This window comes from Prunus mume, linkage group LG2 (assembly GCF_029339155.1).
Source record: "Prunus mume cultivar Tortuosa linkage group LG2, ASM2933915v1, whole genome shotgun sequence".
Taxonomy (NCBI): domain Eukaryota; kingdom Viridiplantae; phylum Streptophyta; class Magnoliopsida; order Rosales; family Rosaceae; genus Prunus; species Prunus mume.
The window spans coordinates 44,877,330-44,896,916 of record NC_142699.1 but is presented as its reverse complement, the minus strand read 5'-3'; the positions used below and the strand labels follow the sequence as shown (position 1 = coordinate 44,896,916).

Sequence of the window (19,587 nt, the reverse complement as noted above, 5' to 3'; positions counted from 1 at the left end):
TTGTATTTTATTTAGTCAAGTTTTCGATGTGAGACTCATATTCTTCAAAAAATTTAATTTATTTAAATAGCCTTAGATGAAAAATAAATAAATAAATAAATATATATAATGTGTCATGCTTGGTGGGACCCTTGGAATTAGACTTTTAAGAGGTAGAGTGCAATTAATCAAAACTTTTAGTTATTGCTCCGCAGTCTGCAATTCTGCATCAAATAAATTCCAATGGATTTGGAAGGAGGGCAAGCAAACTTGATCCACGGATCACCACCACCACCTATACAGGCTACATACATACATGACTTGAGTCCTCGTGGTCAAATTTACCTGCCCTCACCATGTGATCTTTGGCTTAGTTCAGCTAGGTGTTTTCTTCTTTGTGTGAATAAAATACATTAAATTTGAATCAATTTGGAGGTGTTGTTTAACATAATGCACATAAGGCATCACCTAATCCACAAAATTCCAAACCAAACCCTCCATGGAATGACAGCGCATTTGGATTGGAACTATGAAAAAAAACCAACTAACATTTGGGAATATTCTAAACATAATTTAAGCTAACAAACCCTCTCCAACCAATTTTTTCTTTCTTTATTCATAATATCTTTGGTGACTTCTCTTTTTTTAATATAAATTAAAAAAACTTTTTTTTTTTTTTCGAGAACCAGATTCACAAATTCAATTAAGTATTTTGGCTTTGTTGGGCTTAGGCCCGTCTTATATATATATCACATGTGTATGATTTTAGCTTTTAGGCTAACAGCTCCCAAATGGGTACAAACCCAACTTGTTTGTTTACACACAACAAAAATAGGGTGGGAGGCCTGGCTGCCGTAATGCAGTTGTTTGCCAAGAGATTGTGGTTGCAGCCACAGCACAACAGAACAAACCCTCCTATCATACTGATACCATAACAACAACCAAGACAAGTATATTATATAATAAGTCTACTCACTCCGCCATATAATCAGTCCGAAATAAAACGGCATGCCTTCCTTTACATTGTCTAAATTAAAGACTGAAATTGAATCAAATCAAAGTGCATGACATACATGTCATAAGATAGGACTCATTAATTGAAGCGTTGTTGAATAAGAGGATGGTTTAACAGCACACCTCTTCTTACAGCAGTGTCCTTCAAAAACTTTGTCTTGATTTTGTTGAGTGTGGCTACAGCTTCTTTCATACTTATCCTCTCTTGTGGTGATTCTGCACAGCAAGTAAGAGCTAATCTCATAATGGCTGATATGCAATCCCTCTTCCTCACATGATCATCGTCTTCCTGCTCTGTCCCAACCACAAGCAAATTGGCATCCACAACTTCATCTATCTTTGCATCTGGTAATACTAGTGAGTTTGCAATCCATTGTTTTATATTCATTTCCCCATCAAACATCTCATCTGTTGGCTTCCTTCTTGTGAATGTTTCCATCACTAGAATTCCGAAACTGTACACATCCCCTCTTGTTGAAACCATTCCTTCCAATCCATACTCTGCATTATGAATTATACTTATATATTCATGTGCATGATGAAATGAAAATTACACATAATTAAGGACAACATGTATAGAATTGAAAGATACTAAATTAGCAAGTATATCACCTGGAGCCATATACCCAACTGTGGCTAGGGTCATAGTTTGGGTTATAGAATCTCCTCCACCCAAGAGTTTTGCAATTCCAAAATCAGCAACATGCGCAACCAATATCATCATCTAGTAGTATATTGCTCGGCTTCAAATCACAGTGGACAATAGGTACCGAATAACCATGATGAAGGTATTCCATTGCCGCTGCAACATCTGCCATTATATTCATCCTCTCTAGGATATTTAGAGAAGAGTTTTGAGAATACAACCACTTTTCGAGACTCCCATTAGGCATGTAGTTCAATACCAAGGCTTTGAAATCAATTTCACTGCAACAGCTGATGATTTTGATAAGATTTCGATGACAAATATTGCTCAGCATTTCACATTCCCTATCAAAACTCTTGAAAGCCCCTTCTAGCTGTAAACTGAAAACCTTTATTGCAACATCTATTCCATCTAAAAGTGTCCCTTTATATACTGAGCCAAAACCCCCACTTCCAAGTAAGTTATTTTTGTTAAATCCATCCGTCCCCCTTAGAAGTTCAAGGTGTGAAACTCTTCTCCAATGAAGTTCAGAGAATAAGGTAGCCTCTATTGGAACTTCCACATTCCTTTTCCTCCATAGTAGAAAGATAGATACAGAGGCGACTAGGAGAACTACTGATATGATCCCTGCGATGATATATTTAGCTTTCTTCCAATTTGGTTCAAGTGTACTATTTTTGCATGGTGGAACATGAAATCGAGCTGCACCACAAAGTGCACTGTTTGAGACAAATGATTGAGTGGAGAAGTTTTGGAAGGGTCCACCTGTTGGAATTTCTCCTTGGAGCCTGTTGAAGGACAAATCCAGGTAGTTGAGAAGTAAGAGAGCTTCTAAAGACCTTGGGATCATGCTAGACAGATTGTTTCTGGATAAATCCAAGAATTCCAGGCTGATCAAGTGCTGAAATGAACTTGGAATAGGGCCATCCAAATTATTATTTGCCAAGGATAGAATTTTCACATCCAAAAGACCCCCAATGGCGCTTGGTATAACACCAGATAAATGGTTATTTGATAAATCTACACTTTCGACAACTTTCAACTCAGCAATATCTTGTGAGAGAGGTCCAATTAGAGAATTGGATGATAAGTTTACATACAAGATATAGGCCAGTCTCCAGAGAGTAGATGGTATTGTGGAACTCAATGAATTGGACTCCAGTGATAGATTTCTAAGAGATCCGGCTAGATTGCCCAAGCAGGAAGGTATAGAACCAGAGAGCTGATTTCCACTTAGATATAAGTAAGCTAGGTTATCTAGTTGACAAAGCTGATATGGGATGTATCCTTCCAACTTGTTGTCATTCAAATACAAACCTTGGAGATTCCGAAGTCTTCCCACTGAAGTTGGAATTGATCCACTCAATTCATTGTATCCTAGGGATAAGGTTACCCAGCTGCTAATGTTGCCAATACCAATGGAAATGTTACCCCTCATGCTGCAATTGAATAAATAAATATATTGAAGCGACGATATAGAGCAATTCCGAAAGGAATCATCAAGTCTGGCATTTAACGGATTATTTCCCAAACCTAGTACTATCAATTTTCCAAGATTAACCAAACAAGAGAGAGTGGAAGTATCAATTGTCAAATTATTCATTTCGAAGTTAAGTGACTGAAGGTTTGTTAAGGCACAGAGTGTCCTCGGAATAAACCCTGTAAATGAGTTTTGGCTCAAATCTATCTTGATGAGCGTAGAAGCATTGGAGAGGTTGGGGATTACTCCACTGAGGTCATTTACTGCTATATAAAGGTGTTGTAGGTTTGGAAGCCCAAGGCCTATGTTTGCTGGGAGGCTACCCGATAGCTGATTAAGAGAAAGCGACAGTGTTCTCATTGTGGAGATATTGAAGATTGAGGATGGGATGAGGCCATTGAGATTGTTAACTGGGAATAACAAAAACTCTAAATTTGGAAGATCACCTATCTCGTCTGGTATAGTGCCTGCCACAATGTCATAAACGTGGCAGCATTAGCATTAGTTGAAAAGAATATTGACTTAGATAGAAACGGCAATTTAATCTTCTTCTTCTTTTTTCTATCGTGGAGATATTGAAGATTGAGGATGGGATGAGGCCATTCAGATTATTAATCTAATCTAACGCTACATACTTGTTCATGACCTTTAGTATAAAATGTCACACTCATAATATTAATTAATACAACAATATTAGTCAATGCGATAAACTATAATTGTTTGAATTATATATATAGAGTTAAATTGCAATTATTTTCTTTTATTCTGATTTTTTTAATTTGGCAGTGGCTCCAGGAAAATTAAGAAATGCATGGTAGAATTATACCATTTCAATTTTAAACATACAAGTTAGATATCTGGCTATTTATTTCTCAATCATTCAATTATTTGCCAAGAGTTTTGTTTTGTTTTGTTGTGTTTTTTTACAAAAATATATTCTAACGCTATCTACTTGTTCATGACCTTTAGTATAAAATGTCACACTCATAATATTAATTAATACAACAATATTTACATGGAAATCTCTAATAAGTTTTGTGTTTGAACCAAATTAAGAAATCTGGCCATAATTTGGGGATGAAAATATGTGGTTTACAAAATGTCATATTCCCTTGAGCAAAACACTTTTTTGTTTGCATGCCTTTATACCTCTTCTTCTTTTTTTCTTCTTCTTACTTTGGTTAACCTTAGATTTGAACATACTGACTTAGATAGAACGTTTATTAGGCAAGTCAATATGTTATATTCATGATTGTAAACCTTGCTATTCGATTCTAATGAATTTTCCAGCGATTTTGACAACAAAAAAAAATTGTTCTATTCATGATTAACTATCTCCCTCATTTACTAAAATATGAAATAGTTAAATAACGATAAATTATGCAAACAAAATAAAAAAGATAAATCATAATTGAATCAACATAATTAAATATCAATTACCCGTCAAAGTATTGTCGCGAATGGATAAAACCTTCATCATTGTTAAGTTCCCAATATTTTTTGGTATGCTTCCACTGAAATTGTTTTCCTCCAAATTAAGTACAAGAAGCTCTCTGCATTGCCATAATTTGGATGGAAGCGGACCATCAAACTGGTTGCGACCAAAATTCAAGATTTGAAGATTCGGAAGATGTTGGCATATATTGTCTGGAAGACCACCACTGAAGTTGTTTCCATATAGATTCAAAGTAGTCAAAGAAGACATGTTGAAAACAACCACAGGAACAGGCCCTTTTAGGGCATTGCACGGCACACTCAACTCTTCCACATGATCTAAAAAGCCAATCTCTTTTGGAATTTCTGAAAAATCATTAAGATATATGCACATTTATATGTTAAATTCATGTTTTATGCACATATAATGCATTGCAACAAAAGCGGAGTCATATATAACTTTATCACATCAAGGCAATGCAACAAGTATATATACCATGGAAATTGTTGAAGCCAAGGTATATCCTCTTCAACATTGTTAAGTTCTCTATTTCTCTGGGTATCGCACCTGTTAAGTATGCCAAACAAAGACTCAGAATACATGTAAATAAATGAAATTAGAACAAAGACCACACTACATAATTTATAGAAAAGCTGTTAGAGTGGCTATTTTGGAGGAAAAAAAAAACTCTCAACTAGTCACTTGGTCACTTTCTAATTGGTTTATTAATATGATACAATTTTTTCACTTGAAGGTACAATATGGAATTTTTCAAGGGTGTTTTTTACATCTATAAAATATCATATTATAATGAGCCTCCATATGAAAAAGGTCATAAATATTCCCTATTACTTACAATGTATCATCTATGTTTTTATCCCCCAACGCCCAACTAGTTTTATCATTTGTAGCGTACACAACATGTACTCACTAGTTTCATAAATGTAAGTTTTGTAAAAACTTTCTGAGTATATAAAAAAAAATAAAAACCAGCATTATATACTCAACCTTTCTTAAAATTAAAAACCAAATACATAATCTATTCGAGTGAGAGTTTTTGAGTATTGGATTACCTGCAAGTAAGAAAAAATTAGCATAATTTTCTAAAGAAAAAAGAATACACCAGGCTTATAGATTAATAACAAGATGCAAAACATAATGATAGATCACCAATAGAGTCTAGATAAATTGTTGACACATATGTACCTGATAGTTTGTTAGCCCCTAGATTAAGTACTTGCAATGTACATAAGTTGAAAATAGTCGTGGGTATAGAACTTGAAAACTAATTGCCATACAAAGAAAACTTTTGAAGTTTGGGGAAGGACCCAAACCACGATGGAATGGATCCCATAAAATTGTTGAATCTTAAGCTAATAAACTTCAGGTGATGTAAATAGGACAATTCATGCGGCAAGGTGCCATGGAAACTGTTGTTTCTAAAGCGCAGCTCAACAAGAAACAAGAGGTGGCCGAGGGGTGGAGGAATGGTGCCGGAGAGTCCCATGTAAGAGAGGTTCAAGCATGTTGGGTTTTGAGAGAACAAAAGAGTGATTTTATTTATTCAACAATAGATGGGTACAAGGCTATATATATAGGACTAGGCTTATTGGCCTTTTGGCTTATTGGCATCTTCTCTCTCTTAGCTCACTTTGACAGGACCCTTCCCGAATTCTTCGAAACCCGAGACGAATCCTATGGAAATTCCAGACATCACACTGATGTCGGGCCCACTCACTAAAACTATAACCTCCTTTTCCAAAAAGGAATAAAGGCATGAGACTTTCTGTCGAAATTTCGGCAGAGTCTTCCCTGTAATTTGAACATTTCCCAGGATTTCAACCTGCAAAAACACATTTGATATCACCAACTAGCAGCATGCACAAGATAATTCCATGCAATTCACATAATCGGCATCCGGCCTTTAAATAATCCGAACAAACCACCAACAAAACTCTTAAGTCAAAAATAGTACCTTAACCAATGCAAATAATAAGCTCAAACATAATTATTAATGCTAAATGCACTTTTCATCATCTAACTTCCCAAATATCCAACATACGAGCCTTTAACCTCCTAACACGACCGCATCTCATTTTCATCTAAATTTCAAGACTAACGACAAGGCCCGAACCAATCTCAATAAAACAACATAAATAGAGTTTCGTCTGCGGCTGCACCTGGGTGGGACCCGGCTACCTACGTACCCTTACTGAAGGATCAAGCCACACGTAGTTCTTTCCACAAAGTCCTAAAGTCTCGATTCCGATAACGTACGATTCATTTCGGCAGTACGAAATAATATATGCCAGAATTTATCCCTTTCCCTTTTCTTTAAATCACAACCTACCAATATAATCTTTTTCAAACATCTTTCTTTCCCAATATAACATAACAATCCTTTATTCATCTCCCTGTTATTTTATAATCTTCCCATACGCCGGAAAATCCAACGTCCCGTATGGGAAGTGTCTCACACGCTGGAAAATCCAATGCCACGTATAGGGTCTGTCTTACGCTGGAAAATCCAACGTTGCGTGAGACCTAATAATCATATGACTTTCCACCATAAACCATGATATTCAATTCCCGATTTCCCCCAAAATTCATTAAATACTCAATCCCAATTAACTTGACCTTTTATATAGCTCATTGTCAAATCAAATCAAATTCCCGATTGAATGTTACTATTATGATTATATACGAATTTCTCAATCCTTATTCCCAAAATATCTTCATATATATATATATATATATATTAATTTCTAATCTTGCATAAACCTCAACCACAATATAGCATCCGGTAACCCCCATAAACATCAACCACAATATAGCATCCGGTAACGCCCCCCCTCCCCCCAAGTTTAAAACAATAAATTAATATCCTAATCCCACATAATTAACATAACTCAACTAATGATCAAGACCTGCCACTACGGTCATTTTAATCCTCTTAGGAAGGTGAAACTACCCCATAAGACTCACAGTCAACCAAGTGTCAAACTACCCAAACTTGGTCAAACGGGCCCACGGGGCCCACGACCTCGAAATTATGATCCGAAAGTTCCTATGGATTCTACAAGGTTTAGGACACACGTCAAACAAGTTTGGTCCATATCGGAAGGTTGGATCACTCACGATCACACGATCAGACAATTACTGTAAACATAGCCCTAGGGTTGGCATTCTCGGAGTATCCGGGACTCCGTTTTACAATCCGTCAAATCATATACGATCCTAAAGATGCCTAGATTATCATATATCAAATTCATGGTGATCCAACGGTTCAAACCTATCGAACCGGATAACGCACAATAGGCGAAATCCGTTTGGGGCTCAAACGGTATCCAAATTGAAATATGAGCACCCTACGCGCTCGAGAGAACCTAGAGATCACATAAGGACACAACGCCCATTTTCTACAGTGCCCACGCACCAGCAGCATAGGGGTGTCCAAAGCGAATAACCTTTCGCCGGAAAAACTCAAAATCACGACCCAAGGTTCCTACCCTGGATTTAACACCCTATTTGAAGTCACTTTTGTTCTTGGACATGCCCTGAAAAATGGACGGAAGTGGCTGGAATCGCGATCCCAAAATCGGCGAAATCCAATTCGAAAATCAAGCTACCTACGCTCAAAATTGATGCAATCTTACCCAACCATCAACTAGATTATGAAGAGTTGAATTTCCATACCTTGATAGCCAAAAATGGCGGCCGGAGGAGAGAGATTGGAGCCGGAGAAGTTCGAGTGAAAACCGGCCTAAAATCACATTTTTCGGCAATGTCATATTCCCTTGAGCAAAACACGTTTTTGTTTGCATGTCTTTATACCTCTTCTTCTTTTTTTCTTCTTCTTACTTTGGTTAACCTTAGATTTGAACATACTGACTTAGATAGAACGTTTATTAGGCAAGTCAATATATTATATTCATGATTGTAAACCTTGCTATTCGATTCTAATGAATTTTCCAGCGATTTTGACAACAACAAAAAAAATTGTTCTATTCATGATTAACTATCTCCCTCATTTACTAAAATATGAAATATTTAAATAACGATAAATTATGCAAACAAAATAAAAAAGATAAATCATAATTGAATCAACATAATGAAATATCAATTACCCGTCAAAGTATTGTGGTAAAAGGATAAAACCTTCATCATTGTTAAGTTCCCAATATTTTTTGGTATGCTTCCACTGAAATTGTTTTCCTCCAAATTAAGTAAAGAAGCTCTCTGCATTGCCATAATTTGGATGGAAGCGGACCATCAAACTGGTTGTGACCCAAATTCAACTCTTGAAGACTTGGAAGATGTTGGCATATATTGTCTGGAAGACCACCGCTCAAGTTGTTTCCATATAGATTCAACGTAGTCAAAGAAGACATGTTGAAAACAGCCACAGGAATAGGGCCTTTTAGGGCATTGAAGCTCACATTCAATATCTCCACCTGATCTAAAAGGCCAATCTCTTTTGGAATTTCTGAAAAATCATAATAATATATGCACATTTATATGTTAAACTCATGTTTTATGCACATATAATGCACTGCAAAAAAGCGGAGTTATATATAACTATATCACATCAAGGCAATGCAACAAATATATATACCATTGAAATTGTTGGAGCCAAGGTATATCCTCTTCAACATTGTTAAGTTCCCTATTTCTCTGGGTATCGCACCTGTTAAGTATGCCAAACAAAAACTCAGAATACATGTAAATAAATGAAATTAGAAAAAACACCACACTACATAATATGTTACACTTTTTTCACTTGAATGTACAATATGGAATTTTTTCTATAGTATTAGATTTGAAGGTTTATATTTATAAAATATCATGTTATAATAGGCCTCCATGTGAAAAAGGTCATAAATATTCCCTATTATTTACAATCTATCATCTATGACACACCCAATCAGTTTTATCATTGTAGTCCACAACATGTACTCGCTAGTTTCATAAATGTAAGTTTTGTAAAAACTTTCTGAGTATATTAAAAAAAAAAATCAACATTATAGACTCAACCGTTCTTAAAATTAAAAACCAAATACATAATCTATTCAAGTGAGAGTTTTTGAGTATTGGATGACCTGCAAGTAAGAAAAAATTAGCATAATTTTCTTTTAAAAAAACATACTAGGCCTATAGATTAATAACAAGATGTTGAAACATAATGATAAATCAACAATAGAGTCTAGATAGCTTGTTGGCACATAACATAGGTACCTGATAGTTTGTTCATGATTAGATCTATGTCTTGCAATGTAGACAAGTTGAAGATAGTCGCAGGTATGGAACCTGAAAACTGATTGCCACGTAAACTGAATGTTTGAAGTTTGGGGAAGGACCCAAACCACGATGGAATGGATCCCATAAAATTGTTGAATATGAAGCTAATAAACTTCAGCCGACGCAAACAAGACAATTCCTTGGGCAGGGTGCCATGGAAGCTGTTGTTTCTTAAGTCCAGCTCAACAAGAAATGAGAGGTTGCCGAGGGGTGGAGGAATGGTGCCGAAGAGTCCCATGTAAGAGAGGTTCAAGACTGAAACTCTGAGGTGGCGAGCGCCACAAGTAACTCCAACCCAATTGCAAACGGAGGTGGTGGTTGACCAGTTGACCAAGATGCTGTGAGGGTCACTAGTGATGTGGGATTTGAGAGCTAGAAGAGCAGACTGGTCCGTGGTGATGTTGGTTTGTGCTGCACCTACTGTGCCTAGAGAACTGCACCACAGCTGCAGCACCAGCAAGAAGGTGATTGACAAGAGGAAACAACTTCTCTCCATGACCATGAGCACCGAAAACAGAGAAGTTCCTTCCAACTTCAAATTGTTTTTTGTTTGTTTTTTCCTTTCCGATTTAGAACTTGAAATCATTGAATAATTTGTTGTTGTGCCAATCTATGAAGGTAGAACAAGTTGCCAAAGAGTGGGGCACATGATTGCACCATGGGAGGAAGAAATTCGCGAGTAGCCAAATGCAACTGGTCCATTCATTGCAGCGACTTAGACTTGTAATAAGGGAAGAATGGACAATTGGGCATTTGCTTCCCACGCATCTGTCTTCATAAATGTGCAACAACTTGCTAATACATCTCATCTGTTTCTGTTTGTGAATGTGAATGTTTTCACGAGACTGTAACAGGAAAACTATACTCATCTATTCCTTTCCTTCCATATATGCCAAAGAGGGGGCCGAGCAGTTAATTGCAGTGCAGGGCAAGGCATCCTTAGCCTCATCCGGACTTGACTTACATTCAAATGGTGCCCATGCTTATATGACTCATAAACACTTATAAATTTTTCAGCGAAACGCTGTCAGATATTCGCAAGTAGCCAAATGCAACGACTTGTAATGAAGGAAGAATGGACAGTTGGGCATCTTCACAAATGTAGAAGAACTTGCCATACGTCTATATATTCCGTCAATCACAAATGTAGGACCCTTTTGCTTTGATTTTTTTTTTTCAGAAACAAAGCATATACACATACATATATGGTAGAAAACAATTCCAGGATAGCAAGCTGGTGGACTAAATTTGCATGCAGTTAATTGCTCAGACCACGGCCAATTTCCGTTAGTTTTTCGCTTTGTTGGGCTTAGGCCTGTACATACTTGATAATGCTGCCACAAGGTTGATAGTTGAATGGTAAAACCGTAAAAGTATTTATTTGGTTAGTGATCTCAAGTTCAAATACCAATAACACTTAATCCCCTCTCCTTTCCGTGTTTTAACAAATAATAATAATAATAATAATAATAATAATTTGTGTATGCGACTAATTTCAGTTTGATCACAAAATATTTTTCAATATTATATGCATTGCATTTAGCTTTATATCAAATTGAAAAGTCAAAAAACTTGTATATATTGTGTCTACGGACTCATCTCGACATGCTCTATGCAACAATACAACTAAAATTCCCAAAGTCTTTCCCAAACAAAAAGTCAACTTTTAAACCATTAAAATAGTCCCGGGGTAAAATCGTCTTTTATTTGAATATTTTATTAATTAAAAATTAATTTAGGATTGGGTTATTACATCTTTAATACTAATTTCTTCTTACTTTAGTTAACTTAGATTTCAACATATATATTGACTTAGATAGAACGTTTATTAGGTGAGTTAATCTGTTATATTCATAATTAACTATCTTCCTCGTTTATTAAAATATGAAATAGTTTTTTTTACCAAACAAGCGATAGTATTTTATTAGATCAATTGAAAAAGAACATAGAAAGCCATTTCAATTAGTAATATGATTGATATGGGTAGAACTTCCCTAGTGATTTCACGTTCAGGCACCAATGACACCTCACTCTCTCCTTTTCAAATTTTCACAAATAATAATAATAATAATAATTTGTGAATTCGACTAATTTCAGTTTGGTCACAAAATATTTTTCAAGATTAGGACATCATTATAAATGTACATTGCATTTAGCAGCATATGAAATTGAAAAGTAAAAAAAACTTGTGTATATTAGCCTTTCAAGACACTTTTCTGATGCATGATACACATCCGTTGGCATTATGTACACAGCTGGTAGACAATACAAAACAATAATAAAAAAAATACATATATATATATATATAATTCAAAAAGCCCAATAAATCAACCCCAAAAAATTTTCAATCAAACAATCACAAAAACCCAAATTCACCTGAGAAATCGAGAGAAAGGGCTGTCCCTTCCCGGAGGAATGGCAAACCTCACCACCAAAGCTACCGACAACGGCGTAGCTTTCACCACCACCACCCCTACCAACAAATCCAATTCGTGAGTGGAAGAGCACTATGATGTCATTAAAAATTGTGTCGTCTATTTTTTCTAAGCAAATCCATTCTAACCCATTAATGAGACTGATCAAAACCGTCAAGGATTTCAAGACGTACTATGGGTTAGACATTTCTTATCACAATGATTGTTATGGTAAGGAATTAGCAATGATCGATTGGTTAGACATTCCCATTAATGAGACTGATCAAAACAATCAAGAAGTACTATGGGTTAGACATTTCTTATCACAATGATTGATTGGCAACTTCTTCGTCTTCTTCGTCTTCATTGGCTTCTTCTTCTTATTCTTGTTGATTGGCTTCTTCTTCTTATTCTTGTTGTTGTTCTTCTTCTTGTTGTTGTTGATTGGCTTCTTCTTCTTATTCTTGATTGGATTCTTCTTCTTATTCTTGATTGGCTTCTTCTTCTTCTTCTTCTTCTTCACATGGGGTTCAGTCTTCTTCTTCTTTTTCTTCTTCTTCTTCAATCATTTTGGGCAATCCCATGAATTTTGTGGATGATGAATCCATTTTGAGGCAATTCCATGAATTATGTGGATGATGAATCCATTTTGGGGCAATCTCATTAACTTTGTGGATGATGAATCCATTTTGGTGTCTAACCCATGAATCAAATTATTCTGGATGTTGAATCCTTAAAAAGGACACGAATCAATTAAGGGGATAAAATATCCTGTTGCAGGAAAAGAACAAAAAAATGAAGGGAGTTAATCTCACAAAACTCAGCAATTGAGAAATAAAAACTCGGGTCTTCACTCCGCCGCTGCCCAATTGTTCTTTCTTGGATGATCTGCACACAAAAAAAGAGTTGAGATTCAGAAAACAAGAGAAAAAAATGGGAAACTAATTCTCAATCAAAAGTGCAGTAAAAGAATTGATGACTGAAGTAGAAGCACATGGGCTTAATCCCGCAGCAAAGGAAAAATTATACCTTTGCTTCTAAATTCTTTGATCAATTCTCTCTCTCCTTCCATGTCTAAGCGAATTGCACAGACCTTGTGCTTTGTCTGAGTACACTACGCCAAAAGTAAAAAGAAAGAGATTAGTTGTACATTAAAAATGAAGAAGAGAGGAGGCCATGTTGCACAACCCACTCTTGCATGAATCTTTCATCTTGTGTTTGTGTGCATACAGACAAAACAAAAGGAGGCCAGCAAAGAAGAAAGAAAAAAAGAGGCCAGCGAAAAGAAAGAGAAGCAAAATAAAAAAGAAGAAAAGAAAAAGGCTAATGCTTTTTTGTAGCTCGTGGCAACTAGAAAGCTCTATACCAGTTGTGGTTTTTATTATGACTGTTGTTTAGTCTTTTAAAGGACTGAAAAGATATAGTGAAATATTTGGATTGATCTCAAGTATTCCAGATAGATATTGGAGTGCAAAGCTTGGTTTCACTTGGAAATGAACTCTGGAAGAGTTTGGCAGCCCCTGGTTCGGCTTCAATTGGTAGTTGGGTTTGGAAGCCTCTCTCTTTTGTACTCCTTACTCGTGGGCTTGTAATAAATATCAACGTGACCCATTAGTTTTTTCGAAAGCCCAAAATATTTAATGGGTGATTCAACTCAATACCCATTAAATCTGCTCCAACCCAAATGCCTATTATATGGTTAATGAATTAATTTAAAATCTTCAAAGTCATATTTGGGCCAAATGCAAATGTCAATGGTCGTAAATTAATGGGTCCATTAAAATGCCTGTTAATTTTTCTCAGACATTGATAATAAAAAAAATGGTACAAAACCATTCAAATTTTCTCAGAGGTCATCTATCTATGAAAATTTTAAAATCTCCAAATTGTCTCAAAGACATAAATTCTAAATTAGTGGGCCATATTTACTCATTAATTTTCAAATCATTTCTGAACTACATGGGTTTGATCCCTTCGAAATGATATGTAGGCAATCTAGATGCAACCGCTCTCAAATACAATCCAAACAGAATCTATTGTTTCTTAATTAAATTCGACCCCAAACATAATTCCATATCAAATCCCTAGTTTATTCAACTAAATTCACTTAAACACTCAATACAACTCAAATCAAATTTTCCTTGCAATGAGTCATTTATTCATTGCGATTCTCTAACCCACAAATGGCTTGATTCCCGTAACGGATACGTAGGCACCCCGAGGTTCGACTTAGGAGCAACAGCAAAACCAAACACATACTTTATGTTTCTTTATGATGGAATCAAAGTGTGTTCCCCTAAGAAAGGGATTATAATTAAGAGACAATATGTCTCGAATAGGTCGAATCTAAAATAATAAAACCCCATTAGTTAAATAGGTGTGGGAAAATTATATTGGGAGGTTCACATTTTTCTTCAACATAATTTTTGGTACATCCAGTCGGACCCATTTTCCTTTTCATCTCCATTTATAGAGTGACTAATGTTTTGTTTTTAATTTGTGTTTGCCTCAAGTTAACAAAACCCGAACAAACAATGGCATTACAAGTTACGGGTTTATTTCACAGGATTAGAACTACCATGAACGCATGTACCAGGGGGTGGGGTTTCGAAAGACGTTTGTTGTTGTGGAGAGCCGAATCAAGTGTGTTGTTCCAAAGCCCGTCTAGAGGACTAAGCCACAATCCACTTCTAAGGTCATTAAGACCCAATTAAAGAGGACGTCGTGCAAGAATGCTCTCCGTAACGCAAGAAAGAGGGTTGCTCGTGGCTTGAGGAAAAGAGATGCAAGGAAGAGGAAGGAAAAAAAGCAATCCATTGAGGCAATTTTATTTGAGCTCTCCAAAACAAGTCCAACTGTGGCCTCGAGCAACATTACCTCAAGCATCCCTGAAGTGCCGCTTCCCAAGAGAAGCATCAATACATGCTTTGCCCAAATCATGATTGGGTCGATCCTAGTCAACTTGTATCCTACAAATTCAGTTATGACAACTTCTACTAGTGAAACTAGTGAAGAAAGTGAAAAGGATGACTGTGAGAACACTGAGGCCCAAGGGGCTAAACCTCTGTCAAGCCCTAGAGCCTCTAGGAGAGATTTTAGTCCCACTAGAATATTCGTCTAAGATTCCGTCTTCCTCTTCGCTTCTCTTTCTCCCTTCAAAACAAATCGGAATAAAAGGACCACACCCAGGGGGTGTTGGCCAAAGGCCTTCAAATGCCTAAGTTAGTTCGAGTGTTTGTAGGAAAACAATAGCTAACAAAAGGGTATGGAGATGTATGTATGGTGTTAACCGGGTGGTCGGAGCCATGTGTGGTTGTCAGAGCCTTGTGTGACAGAGAAAGAAAGAGTTATGGCGGCTAGGGTTTGTGAGATGGAATTTCTGTGGAGTTTCGAACAAATTTTTAGATGTACCTTTACCCTTGGTGTGGCCATGCATTTATAGGAGCCTCAAAGGCTAGGGTTTCGGAAGAATAATTCCACAGATGGAAAGGAATTATTCTTCCCCAATTTGGAGAGATTGATGTAATTAGGGATTTGATTTAAATCAAATCCCTAATTAGGGTAAGAATCGAATAATTGCTAATTAAATCAAATAACTTCCAATTAGGTCAAATAATTCCCAAATTGATTGGCTTAATTATTTGACCTAGGATCCCTAGATATTTTGTTCCCACAGAGCCCATGTTGTGGAATCCACATCGAAAGAGGTTTATCTAGGTTATTCTAAGGGTAAAAGCAAAGCAATCATTATGAAGAAAGTAGTGGTGAATATACATTATCCACAGAGGAACCTCATGTAAAAGGCGAAGATGATTGATGCTCTAAGAATCAAATTCCCATATAAGAGGGGGTAGTCCCAAAACCTCAAGATCAGTCGAGGTCCTACATGGATCCATTGACCCTTTCCAAGACATGCTGGGAATGATTATTCCTGAGCTATCTGCTCTAAACTCAACCTGCTTGGGCAATATTGACTATGGAATCCTCTCTATGACGATCCCATATCTCAAACTCAAGAGAATGATTGCATAGGATCCCAAGGGGTTACACTTCATGAGGGAGTGGAAAGCATTGTTGTGTTGAATTCAGCTGCGCCAAAATTGATTCAGCTACATCCCCAACTTGTGATACTCACAAGTGCACGAACCATTGGGTAGTATAGTATATGTAAGTGCGAGGTCGATCCCATGAGGATTGATGATATATTGATTCAGTTTGATTCCATGTACAAAACAGAAAATGGAAACAAGATTTAAAGATGATTGTGAAGAGTACAAGAATTGAAAACATAAAGTTCAAACAAACAAAAAAGAAAGACTAAAATTGGATTTGGGTTTAAAAACAATTTTAGGACACTAGGGAATAATCCAATTCTAAGTCTCAACAACTTTCGTACTCACACAGTAAGATGCAATTCCCCCAAACTTAAAGCCACTAATTTTCATAGAACAAGGTAGGATGAAGTGTTTAAGTTTAGGGTTAATTAAGGATAAAGTTTGAAAGGACCCACCCCAAATTTCTCCTTGGAATCCATGACGAACCCTCTCCCTATCAGACACCAGGCATGTGTTGGCCCAAAATTAAGCAAATACCCTTCTTGCCCTAATTCCAAACAATTTTAGGGCTTGAATCTACCCGGAAATTGGCAGAGCCTCTCTTGAAACTGTCTCAAAACCCAAAATCTACTTGCACAACAAACACAATTCTTTCCCAAGCGTTGAGCAAGCACAAGATATAAACCACACACCAATTAGCACAAGTTTCAATGGGCTTCAGGCCCCCTTTTTACCAACATAAGAAAGTCAGCAAAATCATCTTAACATGACTAAACATAACAAACAAATCCTAAACATGCTGTTGCACCTAGCTTAGCCTAGGTTGCCTATGTACCCTTATTGAGGGATTAAACCACACGTAGTTATTTCTCCCATAAATCGCAATTAAGATAGTACAATAATGTACAAGGTGAAACCAACAATAAAATTTTAGAATCATTCTTTATTGAATTTCAACAAGGTATAAACTGAATGTCATGTCCTGAAATTGTGTACCTAACTATTTAATCAATTTATCATTGTACATCCAAACACATGTGTAACCAAACATTTTACCTGAAAGCCATACATGCAAACGTTTGCATAGTGCATATCTCTTGCAATCACCCACCAAGGAAAATATGGAAAATATGGAAAATGTCCGTAGACATTCCAAAGGCAATTGTATGTCCGAAGGCAATCGAGATGTCTGAAGACATCTATATCTCCTAAAGTAACCATATTTCCAAAACCAAACGGGATGTCTAAAGACATCAATATTTATGAAGGCAACCATATTTGAGAAGGCAACTGAGATGTCCGAAGACATCAATATTTCCGAAGGCAACCGAGATGTTCGAAGACATGAATATTTCCGAAGGCAACCATATTCCAATTTTAAACTATTTAACACATATATAAAAATAAACATACTTATACCATGCTTGGAAAGTAAAAGTGATAGAATAATAATTCATAAACAGTTAATAAAACTCTCATAGCAAAATACCATTTTAAAATCAAACAACCAAACCACAAACACCTCTTAACCAAGTGGCCCCAATAGAGCCAATGAGGCCCACCATCTAGGTAATTACGCCAGTAGGGTCCCATGACCTATAATTTACAACCCATAAATTCCTATAGGTCCAACAAAATCTAATAAACATGTCTCAAAAGTTTGGTCTCAATCGAGCGTTCAGATTTAAGCCAATCGCACGATTGGTTTAAGCCAATCGGACTTCGATTCTTTATATGTAAGTTTCTACACAATCCTAGAGATACAAGGAACAACATAATTTTAATTCGAACCGATTGAACGATCCAAACCTATCAAACCAGGATCTCATAATAGGGCGCAATATATGTTCAATAGTCAAACGGTAATCCAATTCAAATCCAAGCATACCGTCGTTCTCGAGATGACATGGGGAACATTTTCGGATGAAATGGCAGCCACCCAGTGGTCCATGAGCCACCACCGGTTGTGGACAGCGATGAATGTCTTGAGAAATTTTTCGGTGATGGAAAATCCCCAAAACACCGGCCAATACCTATACCAATGGATCAAACACAACTAGGGGAGCATTTTTGGTTCCTTGACCCCAGCCAAAAAGTGGCCTGAAAACATAGCCAAAACCATTGGCCATTTTTGCAGTTTAGATCAAACTCTCAAATCTTATACTCTCAAACTCCTAAATCCATACTTGGATCGACGTCAATGGCTGGCAGAGTTGCCAAAATCGATGTCGGAAAGCTTGGAAGATGTTAGCCATTTGGGGCTTAAATTGGCATCGTGCAGGACTTAGGTTGGCTAGGTCTTAGCCCAGACGTGATCGACAACCTGTGGTGGTCCTTTTCTGACCAGTCTTGACCTCACCATGGTGGTGCCGACAACGTAGCCGAGGCCCTGAGCGTTGAGAGAGAGGAGGAAGAGATCTGGGGGAGAGAGAGAGAAAGAGAAAAAGTGACGCGCGTGTGGGCTAGCTTGTTGGGGCCCACCACGTGTGCAACTACACTTCCGTTGACCAAAATGTCTTTGTTTCAACTCTGATTTGGGCCTACCACTGTCTATGAACTCGTGAGCTTGAGCACTACACTAAGAAACCAAGAAAATTTTCAAAACTAGCCCTGAACAAAAAGTCAACCCTGAACCACCAAAGAACCCTAAGGTTAAAGTCATCCTTTCACTTTAGAATTTTTGAAAATTAAATTATATTTTGGGATGGGATGTTACAATGTGGTTCATGAAAGAAAAGTCTTATTTATGCTCAGAGGGGCTATCTAAGGGATAATGTAGTAGGGACAAAAGTTTGTTTGGCCATGGTGGTGATCCTAGGTGCCTTAATCACTTCCTAGATAGAATCATGTGAATCAATACAAAGCCTTGAAAGATATTGAAGCAAGTTCTAGTAAATCATAATGCACTCATGAAAAAGAATATGCATGAGGCTCAAAAACTCACAAGGGTTGTACAAGTCTACACTAAATCTACATATAATTCTTTAAGTCAAAACCAAATTCCATTAAATTGGCTATGTGCATTGAAAATATGGAAAAAATCATGTAAGAGAAATTTAACTAAAGATTCACATAATGATTATCAATTCTCAAAAGCCATATAACAAGTACAATTCAAGTGTTATCATTGACTTATGGACGACTTAACTAAAACGACTCAATAAAAGGAAAAAGAAAATCTTTCTGGATTTTTGAATTTTTCGAATTTTTCTGGGTTTTGTGAGTTTAAAAACAAAAAATTAACAATTGAACTACCTCAAAACACA

The 19,587-nt window shown here is 36.6% G+C and overlaps 1 protein-coding gene and 1 long non-coding RNA gene across 2 annotated transcripts; both read right to left on the bottom strand.

Moving 5' to 3' along the window:
* Positions 1-903: 903 nt before the first annotated feature.
* LOC148920506 (uncharacterized) lies at positions 904-10,642 on the bottom strand. The gene is given in 7 exon segments (XM_089046993.1): positions 904-1,494; positions 1,606-1,708; positions 1,710-3,586; positions 4,560-4,919; positions 5,050-5,127; positions 9,170-9,241; positions 9,790-10,642. Coding segments are annotated over 7 exon segments (3,561 nt in total). The 5' UTR covers positions 10,439-10,642; the 3' UTR covers positions 904-1,072.
* Positions 10,643-12,020: 1,378 nt separating this feature from the next.
* LOC148920505 (uncharacterized) lies at positions 12,021-13,773 on the bottom strand. Its single transcript, XR_016123676.1, has 2 exons — positions 13,296-13,773; positions 12,021-13,154 (listed from the first exon to the last, which is right to left on the bottom strand). It is a non-coding gene; the product is annotated as an uncharacterized LOC148920505 (long non-coding RNA).
* Between the last annotated feature and the right edge of the window lie 5,814 nt (positions 13,774-19,587).